The sequence below is a fragment of the Hippocampus guttulatus genome, chromosome 11 (assembly GCF_054856545.1).
Source record: "Hippocampus guttulatus isolate MCC_2025c chromosome 11, RoL_Hgut_1.0, whole genome shotgun sequence".
Classification (NCBI taxonomy): Eukaryota; Metazoa; Chordata; class Actinopteri; order Syngnathiformes; family Syngnathidae; genus Hippocampus; species Hippocampus guttulatus.
The window spans coordinates 4,018,335-4,036,965 of NC_141271.1; the positions used below are offsets into that span (position 1 = coordinate 4,018,335).

Below are 18,631 nucleotides of genomic sequence, written 5' to 3' on the forward strand. Positions count from 1 at the left end.
TCATTTTGTTGGATGAATGTCAATAGTTGGAGATGCAGACTGATTGGATTGTACCTTTTGCCTTCTAATGGGAGAACATTTTATTTTTCTGCCTGTCAGGACTTATATACCTTCGGCAAATAGTGTTATATATACTTAGCATTTCTGCTATGAGCGTTTTTAGATCATTCAAAATTGGTTATTTGAGTTGACTCTGATAATATATTCCATCTTAATCAGATATAGTGCTACTGGCAAAATACAACACACATAATACTCAACGATCACAAAATCATCAGCCTACACTTCTAATATTTTGGCTCCATCGCAACCCCTGCACTGACTAGTAAGCCTTTGCACAGTTATTGACCACAGATGCACTAAGGTGGTTTTATGATACAGTTGCAGTACTTTTGGGTCCCACTATTCTGATTACGTTGTAAAGTTGGCATAATTAACTAGCAGTTCAGGTTTTTTTAATCATAAAAGAGTAGATGCTAAAGGTTAAATATGCCAATTTGATGATCAGCTTTAGAAGGAATCAACTGTGGATTAGTGACAGGGCAATTAATCCCATCTAACAAAAGGGTTCAATTTATAATTTGAAACCTTTTTGGCTAATCGCTCCCAATTTAGTCATAGGTTATATTAAATGTTGAGCAGAATTTGCCATGCTGGCCCTTGTAAAATATACAGTATATTTAGATTATTCTGCATGCGTACTGGTATTCATTTTTGAATGAAAAAGTTGGTTGTCCATGTAACACTACTCTTGATCACACACACTGTGTAAAAGCGAACCACCAACTGCCTCTCTCCTCATCTGGTGTATTTCATTGTTTTTTTTTCAGCACGTGTAAACATTGCTTTTAGTTGAATTGTCTGTTGGAAGAGTTGGACTGAAGTCAATTAATCACAAACTTTGCCATGTTTTGTTTTTGGAAAAAGATTAAATAATCAAACGGACACCTGTCCCCGGGTTTGAACAAACCCGGGGACAGGTTTATATATTGCTAAGATTTTGAAATATAAAACATCAGCCGTGTTTTACCTCTTACCGTATTTTTCACACTATAAGGCACTCCCAAGTGTAAGGTGCACCTTCAATGAATGGCCAATTTAAAACTGTTTTCAAATTTAGGGTGCACTGCATTATAAAGTGCATAGAATAGAAGCTACAATAGTGGCTGCAGTTGCCTTATGAATCATCTAGATCAGGGGTGCCCATTAGGTCGATCCTGATCTACCGGTAGATCTAAGACAGGTCCCAAGTAGATCCGAGGAGTGTCGAGGAGAAAAAAAAACAAACAACCATTTGTGTGTCTTTGTACATGTTAGTAATATATTTTTTGTGTTAATATACACTGCACCCTAATCATCTTATCAGTCTCATTTTCACAAAAAAAAATATTTAAAAAACAAAATAAAGCAGGTAAATCTTAAATTTACGGTGGCGCGTGATTACGTCACCGGAAGTTGTTAGCGCTCAGCAGTTTGCAATTGCAGCTTGTGATCAGAGCTGTTGCGCTCTATCTTTTATCGTCATGATTCTCATTCAGAGTTTGCTTCGTGTACAATTCACTGAGGGCACGGGCAAAGAACAGGAATCTAGAAGGGCCCAGGGAAGCACTTTAAAACGGTACGTGTGAGCTACGATAGTTATCAGGCTGCAAAAGTGCGTCACATGCCTCCGTTTCAGGCTGTTTCTCATCATGGCGTGCGCGTGTGTGTGTGTGTGTGTGTGTGTGTGTGTGTGTGTGTGTGTGTGTGTGTGTGTGTGTGTATGTGTGTGTGCCGGTAAGGGTAGATCCCGGGAGGTTAGTTGATCGAAAAGTAGATCTTCGATTCAAAAAGTTTGGGCACCCCTGATCTAGATGGAGTTATGCTAAAGGGAATACAATACAATACATCTTTATTTATATAGAACCCTGGCTGCGGTTGTGTTATGCATCTACTAGATGGAGCTACACAATACAATACAATATAATACAATACAGCTTTATTCATGCAGAGCTTCCACAACCGCTGCAGCTGTAACAAAGCATTTTACAGAACATTTAAAATACTACATCCAATAAATCAGAATATTGATCCATATGTAGCTCCCTCAGGATGTAGCTTGAAGCATGACACAAAGTCCATCAAAATGCAGGGTTTATTCTTTGGGATAAATACAAATGGCATTACAAAACAATAAATAAAGGACAAAATTTATGAAGACAATTGATTCACCAAAAAGGCACACCAACCTTGTGGGCTCACATCCACAAGGGGCTAAATGTCCTTTGAAGTCTTGCTTGTTTCCTTCTTTCTTTGTTTAGTCAGTACTTAACTATGCTTTTGATATTATCTTTGTTTCATAATGGCTGCGCAGAGCTCACAAAGTAGTTGTCTGTTTGACTGTTAGCGAATGCACATGTAAATTAGTGGCGGGCAGAACCCTTTTAGGTTACAATTAGTTCCTAATCACCACGAAATGGCATAGGACCACAAACAGGAAAACAATTCAATAGGGAATATAAAGAGACTGTAACACCATATATAAGGCGCATTGGATTATAGGGCGCACTGTTGGCTTTTGAGAAAATTGAATGCTTTTAGGTGCACCTTATACTATGGAAAACACGGTACTTTTAATTTCTCGCAGCAGAAGTAAATGAGCACCTTAAAAGTTGAATATGTCAGACATCACTGAAACGAGTCTGTTGTTTTGGAAAGCATTTCATCAACAGATCTTCATTAAGTCCTGTTGTTGTTTGGTCTTTGCACAAATTTGAATTAAGTTCTTGTTTTTAAGTGCATTTTAGGCATTGTTGACACTGCAGCTCACTTTTTTGTTCATACATATGCAAGATCATTTCAATGCATCTTTTTGTGCTGATTGATAAGATGCAGCACTGAGTGACGTTGTAGGCATTTTGGATTAGTTACAAACTGGCTAACCACTGACGAGTTAACCGCCATATGCCACTTGGTGGTCAATTTGAGTTTATACTTGTGTGACAGTAAAAAAGGAAAATGCTGAGGTTTCCAGTCAGGGCACATCTTGACCAAGAACAATTCACACACTCAAAGGAAGTGTCTGATGACTGTTAGATGTGTGCCGACATTGTAGTGTTGATTTGGATTTACGTGTCTCCGAAGCTTGAGCACACGTACACACACAGACAATAGTGTGCGGCTACTTGAGTCACAACGGAAAAAAATAATAATAATACGAACAATAACTGAACGGCGGAGACGTCACAAGAAGCTTCGATTGGGCTGCTTATGTCACCTGCAAACAAATATTCGTCAGGTTGAGGCGAGGTGACGTAACAGCTAGATATAATAATAATAATAATACATTTTATTTGAAAGTGCTTTTCATCACACTCAAAGACACTTTACAAGAGCTTAAAACACAGGATAAAAATGTGCACTTAAAACAAGCATACATAATTTACAAAAGCACATTTAGATGAACAAAAACCAAAATGGGTAAAAGAGATTAAAAGGTATTAAAAGCATTGCGGAACAGATGAGTCTTAAGGGATGATTTGAAGGATTGGAGGTCAGTACAGTTGCGGATGTGTTGTGGTAGAGCGTTCCAGAGGGTGGGGGTGGCGACAGAGAAGGCTCCGTCCCCCCAGGTTTTGAGCTTGGTCACAGGGATGGCGAGGAGGTTTGTGTTTGAGGAGCGGAGATTGCGGGAAGGAGTGTATTGGTAAAGAAGGTCGGAAAGATAGGAGGGGGCCTGATTGTGAAGGGCTTTATAGGTGAGTAGGAGCAGTTTAAATTGAATACGCTGGGGAACGGGGAGCCAGTGGAGGTTTTTAAGGACGGGGGTGATGTGATCACGAGTGCGGGTGTGGGTGAGTAGGCGGGCGGTGGCATTCTGGATGTACTGTAGTTTATTGAGGAGTTTGGAGGTTGTACCGTAGAGAATGCTTTTGCAGTAGTCAAGGCGGGAGGTGATGAAGGCGTGGATGAGGGTTTGAGCAGCATTGAAAGAAAGTGAAGGGCGGAGACGAGAAATGTTTTTGAGGTGGAAGAAAGCAGTTTTGGTGATTTGGGTGATGTGTTGGTCGAAAGAGAGGTTATGATCAAAAAGGACACCGAGGTTGCGACAGTGAGAGGAGGGGGACAGGGTGAAGTTGTCAATAGTGAGGTTAAAGTTGGAGGTTGTTTGGGTGAGGGACCGAGGACTTATTATAAGCAGTTGAGATTTAGTACAGTTAAGAGTGAGAACGTTTATTGGCATCCAGGATTTGATATCTGAAAGACAGTTAGACAGGGTGGAGTGGGTTGTTGGGGTAAATGATTTGGTAGATATGTACAATTGGACATCATAAGCGTAGCAGTGGAACTGGAGACCATGATGACGAATGATTTAGCCGAGGGGTAGAAGGTAGAGAATGAAGAGAAGAGGACCAAGCACAGAACCCTGGGGGACACCTTGGGACAGTGGGGCAGTGTAGGAAGAGCAGTTGTTTCTGTGTAAGAATTGTTTCCTGTCTGTGAGAGATGAGTGAAGCCAGTTGAGGACTTTGTCGGTGATGTTTAGGGATTGTAGGCAAGAGAGTAGGATGGAATGGTTGATGGTGTCAAAGGCAGCTGTAAGGTCAAGAAGGATGGGGATGGAGAGTAGGCCGCAGTCAGAGGCGAGGAGGAGGTCATTGGTGATTTTAAGGAGGGCTGTTTCAGTGCTGTGTTGTGTGCGGAATCCAGATTGAAATTGTTCAAAAAGTTGGTTGTTGTTTAGGTAGGTTTTAATTTGAGATGCGACGGCACGTTCTATGATTTTGGACAGAAAGGTGAGGTTGGAGATGGGTCGAAAGTTGCTCATGATGTCAGGGTTGAGTCCGGGTTTTTTGATGATGGGGGTTATGGCAGCCAGTTTGACTGAGGAGGGGACATAGGCAAAGTTGAGGGAGGAGTTGACAATGTTCATGACGAGGTGGGAGATGGTGGGAAAGCAGTGCTTGACAAAGGAAGATGGGATGGGATCCAGTGTGCAGGTGGAGGAATTCATTGTTGAGATGATATTGGTGAGTTTGGCTATGGAGACAGGTGTGAATTCAGAGAGAGGTGAAGTAGTTGGAGTGATGGATGCTGGTAGGAAGGGAGGGGGGACGGGTGAGGTGGTGAGTGAACTGTAGAGGATGTCGATTTTGGGTTGAAAGTAGGATAGGAATGAATTGCATTTGTCAACGGTGAAAGAGGTTGAAATATTGTCGCTGGGTTTGAGGAGTTTGTTGACGGTGGAGAAGAGAGCCTTTTGGTTGTTGGAGTCGGTGTGGATAAGGTTGGAGTAGTAGGTGGAATGGCTGGAGTTGAGTGCGGTCTTGTATAACTGAAGGTGATCGGTGTAGGCGAGGAGATGAACAGTTAAACCGGATTTTTTATAGAGTCTTTCTAGCTGGCGTTTTCGGGTTTTAAGTTTGCGGAGTTCTGGGGTATACCAGGGGGCTGAGCGAGTGAAGGAGACAGGTTTGGTTTTGATGGGGGCGAGTTGATTGAGACAGGTGGAGAGAGTGCTGTTGTAGTAGTTGGTGAGAACAGTGGGGTCCTGGGACAGTGGAGGAGGTAGTATGTCCAAGTGGTTGAGGACGGAGGTAGAAAAGTCAGTTGGGGAAACGGATTTGAGGTTTCTGAATGATATGGTGCGCTTTTCCTTGGGAATGGGGGTAGGGAGGTGGAGGTCCAGAGTGATAGCCAGGTGATCGGAAATTTTGTGGTTGGTGCTAGAGAGTTTTTCAATGGTGAGACCGGTGGAATAGACCAAGTCCAGAGTGTGACCGTGGGTGTGGGTGGGGAAGTTGACATGTTGAGTGAAGTTAAGGCAGTCCAAAAGGTCAAGAAATTCAGAGGCATGTTTGCAGTTGGTGTTGTCGATGTGGAAGTTAAAGTCGCCAAGGAGCTGAGTGAAAGGTGAGATAGGTGAGAGCTGTGTGACAAAATCTGAGAAGTCTGATAAAAATGATGGGTTGAATTTCGGGGGACGGTAAATGACAGCAATGACCAGGGGGGAGGGACCAGGGAATTTGAAAGTGATGTGTTCAAAGGACTCAGTGGGTGAGGTGGATATAGTGCTGATTTTAAACTCTATTTTATGGACTGATGCCACACCACCACCTCGGCTGGTGAGGCGGGGCTTGTTGATCAGAGATGTGTTCCTCGAGCCGGTCCTTGGCCTCGAGGACCGAGGGGCGGTCCTTGGTCCTCGGCCTTGGCCTCGGAATCAAGTCCTTGGTCCTTGGTCTTGGCCTCGGGAGTCAAGTCCTTGGCCTTGGCCTTGGCCTCGGATTGCCGGTCCTCGGACACAATGAGGGATTAGAGCCTCGAATCCCTTGCATAAGGACCGCAATAATCATGAAGGAATCTAATAAATTCCATCCAAGGAAACCCATATTGATGGATTAACTCTGGCGCTTTAAGAGGGGCGGGTATGCCACTGACAGATAACAGTTAGCGCAACGTATAAAGAGCGGCATCACAGTTAGTTTCAATCACGGTTTGTTGCGTTCGCGATCGGCAGTTTAAATAGCGTGTAAAGCCTTTCTGTAACAGTGGTGTCTTTTATTTAGTTATTTTTGCACAGTCGTCACGTTTGTGCGGCCGCACTAGAATGTTTGTTTGAACCAAGTAATTTGCATTACAGCTGGAGTCAATAATGTCGGCAGTTCACTTCCGGGTTTGGCCGTTGGGATTTGGAGTCCTTTCGCTCGATTCCAGTTTTGTTTGCTGAATGCTTTCTCATGTTTGGAATAATGAATATTGATAATATATAGTTTAAAATCATGGGTGATTTAATTATTTATTTATTATTATTGTGAAGTTGAAGGTATTAATTAATGTAGTATTAGTGGTAGTGGTAATAATAGTCGTACTCAGAGAATGGTTCGAGATTCAGCCATCTCGTTACCTCTCCATCCCGCGTCCTAGACGCATAATTTTCCCACGGGACGCACAGTTCCAAACAATGTGTGTTTTTGGGACGCAAGGAAATTTCTCAGTCAAAACAAACAAACAAACAAAAAAACTACGGCAAGCCTGAGGATTTCACAGTAACAATCGTTACCGGTAGCGTGTCGTTTCCGGGGCGTCATTTTCACGGTACCGAAAAGTAGTTTAATTATAAAAGTCACCGCACTTGAATTGACTGTGTGATCCACGCGATTTCACTGCGCCTGTATGTGTGTTTGTGATGTGGTGTGGTGTGTGAGTGTGTTTCTTCTAATTTACTTTCGTTTTGTTTTGTTTTCAGTGTTGGGGGGGGGGGGGGGGACACAACAGATGACGTTATGTGCGCATGCGGGTTGTTATTTTAGTCCGCAAACTGAGGAATCGCGCGGATGAAAGTTTGAGATGGCGATGAAAAAAAACTCACCAAGGTCTACTAATTACGATATTTAAGAAATGGGAGTGCTTGTCAGATTTTTCGTATGAATCGTCCAAAGGGCGTATCACTAAACTCACCTGTGACGTATGCACAGAACGTGAGAGCGAAATACGACGCGAGGCACGATTACGAGGCAAATTGGTCATTAGATTTGTAGGCTAATCGCTGTGAAAAATATTATGAAACACTATTGGTTATTCTATAATTTACTGGTTGTAGCATGGTAACTTTATGAATAAAACATTCGTCACAAGGTGTAGTAATGCTAATGTTAACTGTGGGTAGAACTAATGATGACGTGTGTTAGATTCTTTCGTCAAATTGATAGTAGATTACACATGCATCGTCTTGGGAAGAGGATGTCAAGCCACATCAATACTTACCTGTATTAATGATTACCAGTCAATTATTGCAGTGTGAGATTGGAAAAAATACTCTGATGATGCCACATGAGTCCACCAGTTTTTGATCCATTTATTTTTTGGAATAAACCTGGAGTACACAGCTGCTGATGTAATGTTCATTGTTAATGCATAGTTTTCAAACATTGACCCTTGAAACATTATACTTTTGAGTTTTGGAATTCTTGATTATCAATATCAGTCAAAATAGAAAAATGGGTTCCCATGATGAACGTTTACGGAACCCAACATTTGTTTCTCGTGGTTTCCCATTGGGTAATCCGACGGAACCGAAAAACGGTTACCATGAATTTCCGAAATCCTCAGGCCTGCTCCTGAATTATTTAAATTTTTGCAGCATTTGTTTATCATTGTATTTATATGTTGTTGTTTGTGTTATTATCATATGCAATTGAATAAGTAGACCCTTTCAGAATTCGAAATTTGGGACTCTCTCAATCCATAATGGCACTCATACTTTTCTGATCAGCGAGTTCCTGGGACTCGCTGCCGGTAAACTGTAAAATTATCACTGAGAGATTACCGCTTTTTCTGCAGTCAGTGATTGACTTCTATGCAAAGTCATTTCTCAACTTGTGTTCCGTGCCATGTCATGCCTGTTGAGTGTTGATTTACTTCATATTAAGAAACTACTGCACTAAAACATTAATTCATAAATGTTTACCAAATGATTTTTTTTTCTCAGTATAAATAACACGTACCCTGACTGTTCTACTCTTTGAATAAAAACACTTCATTCAAGCGTTAGGGAGTGCAAAGGGTTATGATGGAGGGGTGTTGCAAATCATGAAGACCTGCCAAGTGGTATGATAGCATTGTTTTATACATATCCTCGGCTAGGCCTCAGTTTCAAAATCAGTCCTTGGTCCTTGGCCTTGGCCTCGGAAAATTTCTCAAGTCCTTGGCCTTGGCCTTGCCCCGGAAAATTTTCCAAGTCCTTGGCCTTGGCCTCGGAGTCAAGTCCTTGGCCTTGGCCTTGGCCTCGGGTTGCCGGTCCTTGGACACAACACTGTTGTCGATGTAGGTGTAACCAGGTGGGGTGGCTTGGTTGAGTGAGAAGTAGTCCAGGTGTTTGTGCCAGGTTTCGGTGATAAAGAGGAAATCCAGGTTATTGTCAGTTATGAATTCGTGTAAGACGAGTGCTTTGTTGTTGAGTGAGCGGGTGTAGAGCCAGTTTGAGGATTTTGTGGTGTGTGGGTGATTGGGGGAGTGGGCGGAGATTGGTATTTGATATTTTAAAATATTTTCTCTTGTTATTATAGTAATGAGGGTGTCTGGCTGTGATGATGGATTGAATGGGGTAAATGGCAGCAGGATCAGGATGAGACAGTGACAACTGGGGCCTGTAGGGGGGACTATGGCAAGCTGAACTGCTATGTGTTGGTAAAGTGGAGGAAGGGGAAGGTGCAGGTGTGTGATTTGTGATTAGTCAGCTTGTGGAGTGGTGGACAGCATGCTGGACATTTGCTGCCAGTATTCTGCTGCCTAGTTTGTTGGGGTGAAAACCGTCCGCCGGTCGAGTTAAGGAACTGAAGAAGTTTGTTGAAGTGACCTTTGGTGATTTCTGACTGCCGGTGGGATGCATCAACGCAGCCAACATGTACAATAATTCTATGGACAGATGGTGGGAGTGGATGGAGCAGGCTGGGGAGTTTTGCGAGGATGATGGGAACAGTGGCTCCGGGGAAGCAGTGTGTTGTTGCGTTGAAGAATCAGTGGTTTCGGGTTATGGAGTCGCCAACAATCAGGGTGGTCGGAGGAAAAAGAGGGCGAAGTGGACAGGCAGGGGTGGGTGAAGGGAGAGTGGATTCTGGCGCAGGTTCAGTCAGTGGTGGTGAAGTGGAGGGGGAAGTGCGCGGGAGGAGACCAGGGACAGTGCGCTGCGGGGCCGGAGTGAACTGAGGGATAGAACGGCGGTGAGCAATGGAGGAGAAGGGGTGGACAGGATTTTCTGACACAGGCTCGTGGGGGGTGGAGCTGGACATGGACCTGGGCTTGGGCTTGGCACCCAGTCATGCCCAGGTGTCATCTGGATCGGCGAGTAGCAGGGAGCTCTCAGGAGCGGCATCGGGAGTGGTGGCCTTGTCAACTGCGGGAGAAGCAGGTTTAGCGGCAGCAGCTGTGTCGGTGAAAGATGGAGACTCTGGTTGTCCAGGACCGAAGATGATTGTGTCCATCTGCAGCTCAGCATCTCGGATATGGTAAAGTGTGGAGATTCTCTGCTCCAGTTCAGCAATCTTCTCAGCAAGGTGGATGCAGCTGCTGCAGCCGGACGGAGAGGCAAGAGGAGGCATGTGTAGAGTATGGTGTAGGTCGACTGGTGTTTTGGCTAGCAGCAGGTGGTTTAGCTAGCAGTGGGTGGTCTGGCTAGCAGCGGGTGGTTTGGCTAGCAGCGGGTGGGGGGTTTGGCTAGCAGCGGGGAGTTTGGTTAGCAGCAGGCTTAGCTTGCAGCAGATCGTTTGGCGAGCAGTAGGTCGTTTGGCTTCCACCGTTGAGCAAGTTGGTTCGTGCTCTCTCTCGCCGTTCGCCGTCGCTCGGCAGCTCGTTAGCTGGTGTTCTCTCTCACCGTCGCTCGGCAGCTCGCTAGCTGGTGGTCTCTCGGATAAAAACGATCAACCCGATGGTCACCACTCCCCTAGGATTGTGCATATGAATTTTGGAAATATAGCAAATCGAGCAACGAGCTTCGGCTGCCTACTACTGCTTGCTAAACACGTCTCAGTTTTGCTCCTAAATCAATAATCACAGTCTCCGTGGTGGTGATTAAGTTACACTTCTTACAAGTATCGTTCTCACAAACAGATAACAGGAATCAAACTCCGTGCTAACCAGTCGACCACCATTATTTTATCAATTTATTTATTTTTATCAATATCTGTCCACGCATTGTCATTGAAATTTACATTCATGCCAAAATATGTAGACTGTTTTGCTTCTGTTAACTTGATAATTTTATACAATACAATTCATCTTTATTTATACAGCACATTATATAGCAGCACTACTGGATGACTTTCTCATTTAATACAGGTGTGTTTAATGTCACTGAAAAGTAACATGAGAAAAAGGTAAGCGTTAATAGTGTGTTGTAAATTTTTTGTTTGAGTAGAATAATTGGAAGTATATTGTGGTATACTGTATCATTATCGGGATATATTATGGCCTGGATCGAATTGCCCAACACTATCTCCAATCATAGACATTATCATTGGAGAAAGGCATTGAAGAGTTAACTGCTGGTGAGCACATTTAAAATGTGTTGCTAGCACATGCACGAAACATGTTTCTGAGAAAATTTCAAAAGGATCCCTGCATGAGGCGACATGTGGTGACGGCATCTGTTCCTCCTGCTCTGTGTGTTGTCTGTGTCCATGTTCATGTTCCTTGCAAATATATAGGCCTTACTCGTTCTATCCAGTCAGTCTCAATGCATGCCACTCATCTGCATTTAGGAGTGGCAGAAAAAAAAAGAAAAAAAACAAAAAGAAATTATTCTGGAGATGTCAACATCCATTCATCCATTATCCAAGCCGCTGATCCTCAAAGGGTCGTAGACGTGCTGGAGCCTATTCTAGCCGTCTTCAACAGGAGGTGTGGTCCACCCTGAACTGGTTCCCAGCCAATCACCGCAGAGATAAATGATACTGAATAAAATAAATTTTAATTCTTGACTATTCAACATACTGCTGGTGGAAAAAAGGGGAACCCAGTAAGTACAACACAGAGGGTCAGAGAGTCAATGTAATGTACTTAGTTTGAGTTTTTGGAGGCAATACTGTCCAAAACAGGACTGAAAGAAATGATGCAATCATGTTATGTCAAGAGTACAAGGCCTTCTCTGCTGGCCTAAACATTCATACAATAACATAAATATAATTCATGTTATTTTATTTTCATAAATATGGAAACAAAATTATTCTCTGTATTCTTTACGTCATACTATTTCCACTTAGTCGAGTGGCTTTCAATGTTATTTGAAATAACATTGAAAGCCACTCGATAAATAACTTATTTATTATGGTAGAGTTTTTAACCAAACATATTTCAGCTAGTTTGTGTTGCCAGGTAAATTAAACTTGCTCGGGCCTTCAGATTAAACAGAGCAGGCCCCTGTGCACTGAAAATGAACGGGCACAGTGAGGTTACAATAGCCAATCAGATCACGAGTCTGCGCACAGGGGCCAGCTAGAATGCCTTACGTCGAGACTGGACGTGCGCGTTCGGTGATTGGATTAGCGCCTGCTAGAGGGAGGTATCACTGCATTTTAACCCAAAATGGCCGAAGAAGAAGACTTTGATCTGGTTGCCGAACTACTTTCCACACAATTTTCAAGACGGACCTTTCACGAAAAGCTGGATATTGTGTGAAGATGTCACCCAACTCCTGTGCTAGCTAGCCTGTCCCAGCAAGGAAAAGGGTTTGTCCGTCATTTTCAGACGCGCAATTATGAACGGTACCCGTGGCTCACAGCCTCTGAGAAACGCTGCAAATTGGACTGCTGGGAATGCCTATTGCTTGCAACGGACCGATTTGGTGTTTGGAGCCACAGTGGATTTACCCATGTAAGGTTGTTTTACCAAGGCAGCAAGGAAACATCAGAGCACGGCTGGGCACTTACAAGCTACGGTGAGTTTAAAAAACGTTTGGGGACAGTCGCGTAGATCTGCAGCCCAGTGAACAGGCACTACATTGGTGAGTAAATGAATTTTATTTGACATTTCTTCTTGTCATTTTATTTCGTTAGTATTAAATTAATGGTAACGAAATAAAATGACAAAGATACAAAAATGTATCAAATAAATCTGCTCACCTGCAATTTATAATGGTGCATTGTAGTCACCTTTGTGCACTAAAGTTCATTCAATCTCAGCTGCTCAACATCGTCAGTTATTTGCTGTTGTATAGCCTATTCTCAATGCAAATGATCTGTTAACTTTATTTTCAAAGAATAGTTAGTTTTGTTATTGTTTGGTTGGTGTCTTATATGAAACTGCGACATTGCGCAATTTATTGGACAGACTTGTATTAGATCACACAGCGTAATTTGGGTGGCATTTTATTTACTATTTTTAAATCATCTTTTTATTATTGACAATATCTTTAAATTTAGTTTCCTGCTCTTAATTGTGAATGCATACTTGATGGTTTTAAATGCTCCTGAAATTAAGTGCTGCTTGACGAGCCTATACTCTATTGTTGTCATGTATGTGACGTCACTGAAGGCCTAAGGTTGAAATGCACGGCCCGCCACTGCAAGAGTATCATGAGTAACAAGTACTTTAAATGTTGGTGTTTTCTCACAAATACACAAGTATCAGTCCAATCATGATGTCAGATGATTTTCGAATTTGAACCCAAAAAGGAACTGACATTATTCTACCTGTTGGTTCTTCAGATGATGAACAAATGAATTTCCACATAAATAAATTGGTGTCATTACCAATAACTACGTATATGTATGTAGCATCAACATAGCAAGCCATCAGTCAGTGGCGTAGCACCAAATACTGGGCAGCCATACACCCACCACAACCTAAAACCCCATCGCTAGCATACCGCATACACATAGTGTCGTCAATCCAGAAGCAGTTTTACAATGGTTTAGGAATATTGTTGTTTTAGCAGTGAATATCAAAATATTATAAATAACAAAATATCAAAAGGCAGCCCGATTAATGGACCCCAAAGTAGACGATAACACAACTCTTCCTTCCTACAGGTAACTTAAAAAACAAAAAAACAAAATTAAACCAGCCCACCAGAAAGAAGAAAAAAATGTGATGGCTACTGTACAATTACTTTGAATTTCTTACTATAAGGCGGCACTTTTGTCACACACTTTCAACCCCGCGGCTTATTTAATGATGCGGCCTGCAAAGACTTTTCCAACGGCCGCCAGGGAGCGCTCGACTCGAAAAGGTTATAGTGAGACCCTATCATGTGTCACAATGAAAACAACCGGCCAGGAGAGGGCACATTTAACCTGTGTTTTGAGCTGGACTGCAATCCGAAAGTTGTGTGGCTGGGTCTATGACAGACTTGACCAAACACAAAATATTTTTTATGAAAGCTTTATTCACGACGTAACATAGAATATGTATAATATTGATAAAATTAAAAAACGGAGATATGTTAAATGGGACTAACAAATAGGAAAGTATACAAAGATAGACAACAGCAGCCATCTCGTTACCTCTGCGTCCCGCGTCCAAGACGCATAATTTTCCCGCGGGACGCACAGTTCCAAATAATGTACGTTTTTGGGACGCAAGGAGATTTCTCAGCCAAAACAACAACAACAACAAAAAAACTACAGCATCCCTGAGGATTTCACGGTAATGAACGTTACCGGTAGCGTGTCGCTTACGTGGCGTAATTTTGACGGAACCGAAAAATCGTTTAACCACAAAAGTCACCGCACACGAGTTAACTGTACGCGATCAAGTCTCTCCTGTGTGATCAACGCGATTTCACTGTGTCTGTATGGGTGTTTGTGGTGTGGTGTGTGAGTGAGTTTCTTCTAATTTACTTTTGTTTTGTTTTCAGTGTTGGGGGGGACAAAACAGATAACGTTATGTGCGCATGCGGGTTGCTATTTTAGTCTGAGGAATCGCGCGGATGAAAGTTTGAGATGGCGGCGAAAAAAACTCACAAAGGTCTACTAATTACGACATTAAAGAAATGGGAATGACAGTCAGATTTTTCGTATGAATCGTCCGAAGGGCGTATCACTAAACTCACCTGTGACATATGCACAGAACGCGAGAGCGAGATACGACGCGAGGCACGATTACGAGGCAAATTGGTCATTAGATTTGTAGGCTAATAGCTGTGAAAAATATTATGAAACAGTATTGGTTATTCTATAATTTACTGGTTAAGTACAGCTCAGCCTTCTTCTCACTTCAATTTGTGGTCTAAGTCTCACAAGATTTCCCACGAGATTATCCAACGCTCCTTTTTAAAGTGACAGTGCTTCATTTATTAAACGAGGCAACATTCACTACAACAGTCATAGTATTGTTTACCTGGTTATATATGCCAAAAGAAAACCTCCCGAAAGACATTGTCGTGAAAGTTGACACGAAAGCGTGGATGGTAGAAAGTCTAATGAAGGAATGGTTGCCTGAGTGTTACGGCAAGCAAGGATTTTTTCATTTTAAAACAAAGCATTACTCGACGGGGAACAGTGTTTTTTTTTTTTTTTTTTATAAACCAGCCGTGAGAGTGCTGTTTTATTTGCCGCGTTATTTGGAAAGAAAAGTTAAGGTTAAGTTATTAAACTGTGTACCGTCTTTCTTTGCAAATACCTCATGTTACAATGTAGGCACCTGCGGCTTATAGGTACAGCTTGTGTGTGTACAAAATGTTTTTTCCTTTAAAAATGTAGTGGGTGTGGCTTATAATCAGGTGTACTCTACAGTCTGGAAATTACAGTAATTTAAAATTCCGATTTTCCCCTCGACTTCGACACCCTCGATCAGAGTGCATAACTGACATGAAGCGTAAACAAAAAAAAAAATCCTGGTATGACTGAGATATCTCATGCCTACATGTTAGCATCCATATACCTTTCGTTGGTTAATTTCAATTTATAGTTGTGTGACAATGAATAAATAAACAAATAAATAAATAAATCTGCAGGTGTGAGTGTGAGCACAAATGGTTGCTCGTCCTGAGATTGTCTGGCAACCAGTTCAGGGTTTACCTTGCCTACTGCCCGAAGACAGCTGGGAAAGGCTCCAGCATGCCTGCAACCCTTGTGAGGGTAAAGTGGTTCGGATATATTATTCCAGCTCCTTTTTCATGAAAAGGGAGTATCAACAGTGTTTCATTCTTTTCAATGGATTGATTTAGATTGGGGGTGGCCCGGTGATACAGTGGTTAGCGCGTTGACCTCACAGTGCAGAGGTACCGGGTTCAATTCCAGCTTCGGCCTCCCTGTGTGGAGTTTCCATGTTCTCCCCGGGCCCGCGTGGTTTTTCTCCGGGTACTCCGGTTTCCTCCCACATTCCAAAATCATGCATGGCAGGCTGATTGAACACTCAAAATTTTGCCTAGGTGTGAGTGTAAGCGTGGATGGTTGTTCGTCTCTGTGTACCCTGCGATTGGCTGGCAACTGATTCAGGGTGTCCCCCGCCTTCTGCCCTAAGACAGCTGTGATAGGCTTCAGCACCTCCCGCGACCCTTGTGTGGATAAGGACAATGGATGGATTTAGATTGATTCACATTAATATCCTCTGCTTGTGAAAAACTAAATCTATGAAGCTGGGATGTGTAAAATAAAAACAAAATCAAACATTCACATTCATTTCAACTTCTATTCAGACTCATGTCCGCAGACATGACGAATGGGACTTAAGAATAAAAAAAAGTATTTTTTGGTTAAAATGACAAATTTTGTGTTTGTTTACTTTGGCTTAAGACTTTGTCAACCTTGAAGAAAAGCTTCTATGAGGGAAAGTACCAGTAATAAACATGATTTGATTGATTAAAGATTATTAAATGCTATTGCGATAGCGTCATCTCCAATCGTACATTTATACCATGGTGTCTGTGTTGTATTGTCATTTTTATGATGAAATATGAACGGCCAAAACAGATTGTGCACTGTCTCCCTCAGCAACGATGGAGGTATATTATCATGTCAGGCACAGCTTTTTCAAAGGCAAAGCACACAGCAACGGCTTGCGCAAGATGCAATCGTATCACAGCTGTCACCCGTGCAAATTGCATTGTCTACTGATTCTATCGCTGTGAGCAGCAAGCGGTCTCTTCGATGCCTTTTTCCTTTCCATTTTTTTTCATGATGTCATTATTTGTGTCACTGCTGCTTTTTGCATTCATTTATTTGACAAGTAAGTCTGTATTTTCTTTTTGCTCCAGGTTTACAGACATTCCTATATGGCTTCCTACAGCATCTACAATATCCACACAAGGTAATTGTGGCCATCCTCATTATTCGTTGCAGTCACGTAAGCAATCATTTTTGCAAATTTGTTTAACATTGATTGTTGACTGCAAAGAATTTTTTTCTCCCCAAAAATTTACTGAATGATTTTTATTTCTGCATTGTCTGCTTTTCTCCCACAGTTCTATATTTTTTTTGTTACATTAAAGTTAATTAAAATGTACTTCCTCTCTAGTAATAGTTTGAGTGGGGATGCATTTTGGGGGGTTGGGGGGACAGGGATGACCCTACACAGGATAAACTAGAAAGTGTTTGGATTGATGGTAGTGTCCTCAAGGAAAAAATGTGACAAAATACTTCGGCGGCGAACCATTCGCATGTGAGGAAAATGAGACGAGACACCACGAAAATATTGGTCACGTGAGGATAATGATAATTAAATATGTAATGGCATGTTGTCATCAAATAAAAAGGAGACTGAAATTAATGTTGCTTTCGTCCACCAAAAATCTTCGGCACAGTAGCGGAGACTTTTATCCTTGGGGTGGCCATACGGTGGCCAAGGCTAACTAACTCAGCGCGTTTGCAAACCAAAAATTTGGACAAACCTCATCATCAATCACCATCCACTTTATATTGGATAAAATGTGCACATGCATGCATTTATGTATGCTGTGCGCACACACAAATAGTTTGTTAGAAACTATTTGTGTTACTAGTTGTTTCAATACTAGTTGTTTTGATTCCTATAGAGAAAGAAAGAGTATAATTTATGTTGTTTCGCTTGAGAAAGCATTTGCAACCTCCCTATGCAATTCCCCCACCCCAATATTTTATTGGTACTGTAAGCTTTATCCATCTATTTATTTATTTATTACGACACTATTTGGTAAAATAGAGGCTCAAGAGTTGTGCAAAACAAACAAAAAACAGTTACATCACAACAATACACAAATCTTAAAAGTAATGCTGTAAAATAATTACCGTACTTGAGTTGATTGCAGGATAACAAATCATACATTATATGATTCATTTTTTTCCCTAAACTAATATGTTAAGCAAGTTTGAAGTCGCATACAATCAACAAGTACATGCAACGCACAAAATAAAATCAATTTGAAAAACGATAGTACATGTATGCAAATGCAAATGCAATAATTAAAATAGTTTGTACCTGCAATCAAGGGCAAGCTTTTTTTTGTTTTTTTTACTGTGATGTTTCTGGAACCCATTTAATAACATCATTTCCTTACTTTCATGGGTATTTCCACGGTTTAACTGCAGCGTGAACTTGCCCGCTACCTGCAGACACAGTTACACGGGTGCTACCCAATTTGTCGCTGTATGTTGTACATGTACATTTTAAATACATGTACGTTTTAAATCATCATGTCATAGAGTATGTGTATTCATCCATCCACCCATCCATCCATTTTCCGAACCGCTTGATCCTCACTAGGGTCGCGGGGGGTGCTGGAGCCTATCCCAGCCGTCTTCGGGCAGTAGGCGGGGACACCCTGAATCGGTTGCCAGCCAATCGCAGGGCACACAGAGACGAACAACCATCCACGCTCACATTCACACCTAGGGACAATTTAGAGCGTCCAATCAGCCTGCCATGCATGTTTTTGGAATGTGGGAGGAAACCGGAGCACCCGGAGAAAACCCACGCAGGCCCGGGGAGAACATGCAAACTCCACACAGGGAGGCCGGAGCTGGAATCGAACCCGGTACCTCTGCACTGTGAAGCCGACGTGCTAACCACTAGACTACCGGGCCACCCATGTGTATTCATACCTTTTTTTTTTTACATTGCTGAAACATATCCATAAAATGTATGTCCAGGCATGGAAATTGTTTAATGAAAACAGGGAAATTCATTACATGTTACTGTGAATAAACAGCTCTTTTTATTTAAATACAACCTCCACAGA

The 18,631-nt window shown here is 42.1% G+C and overlaps 1 protein-coding gene across 2 annotated transcripts in view; it reads left to right on the plus strand.

Moving 5' to 3' along the window:
• dpp10 (dipeptidyl-peptidase 10 (non-functional)) overlaps positions 1-18,631 on the plus strand; it is a 207,589-nt gene that overhangs the window by 148,732 nt on the left and 40,226 nt on the right. For both annotated transcript variants that reach the window (XM_086122927.1, XM_086122928.1), the window contains exon 6: positions 16,673-16,725. In XM_086122927.1, the coding sequence (XP_085979053.1) occupies positions 16,673-16,725 (53 nt within the window). The remainder of the gene's footprint in view (positions 1-16,672; positions 16,726-18,631) is intronic.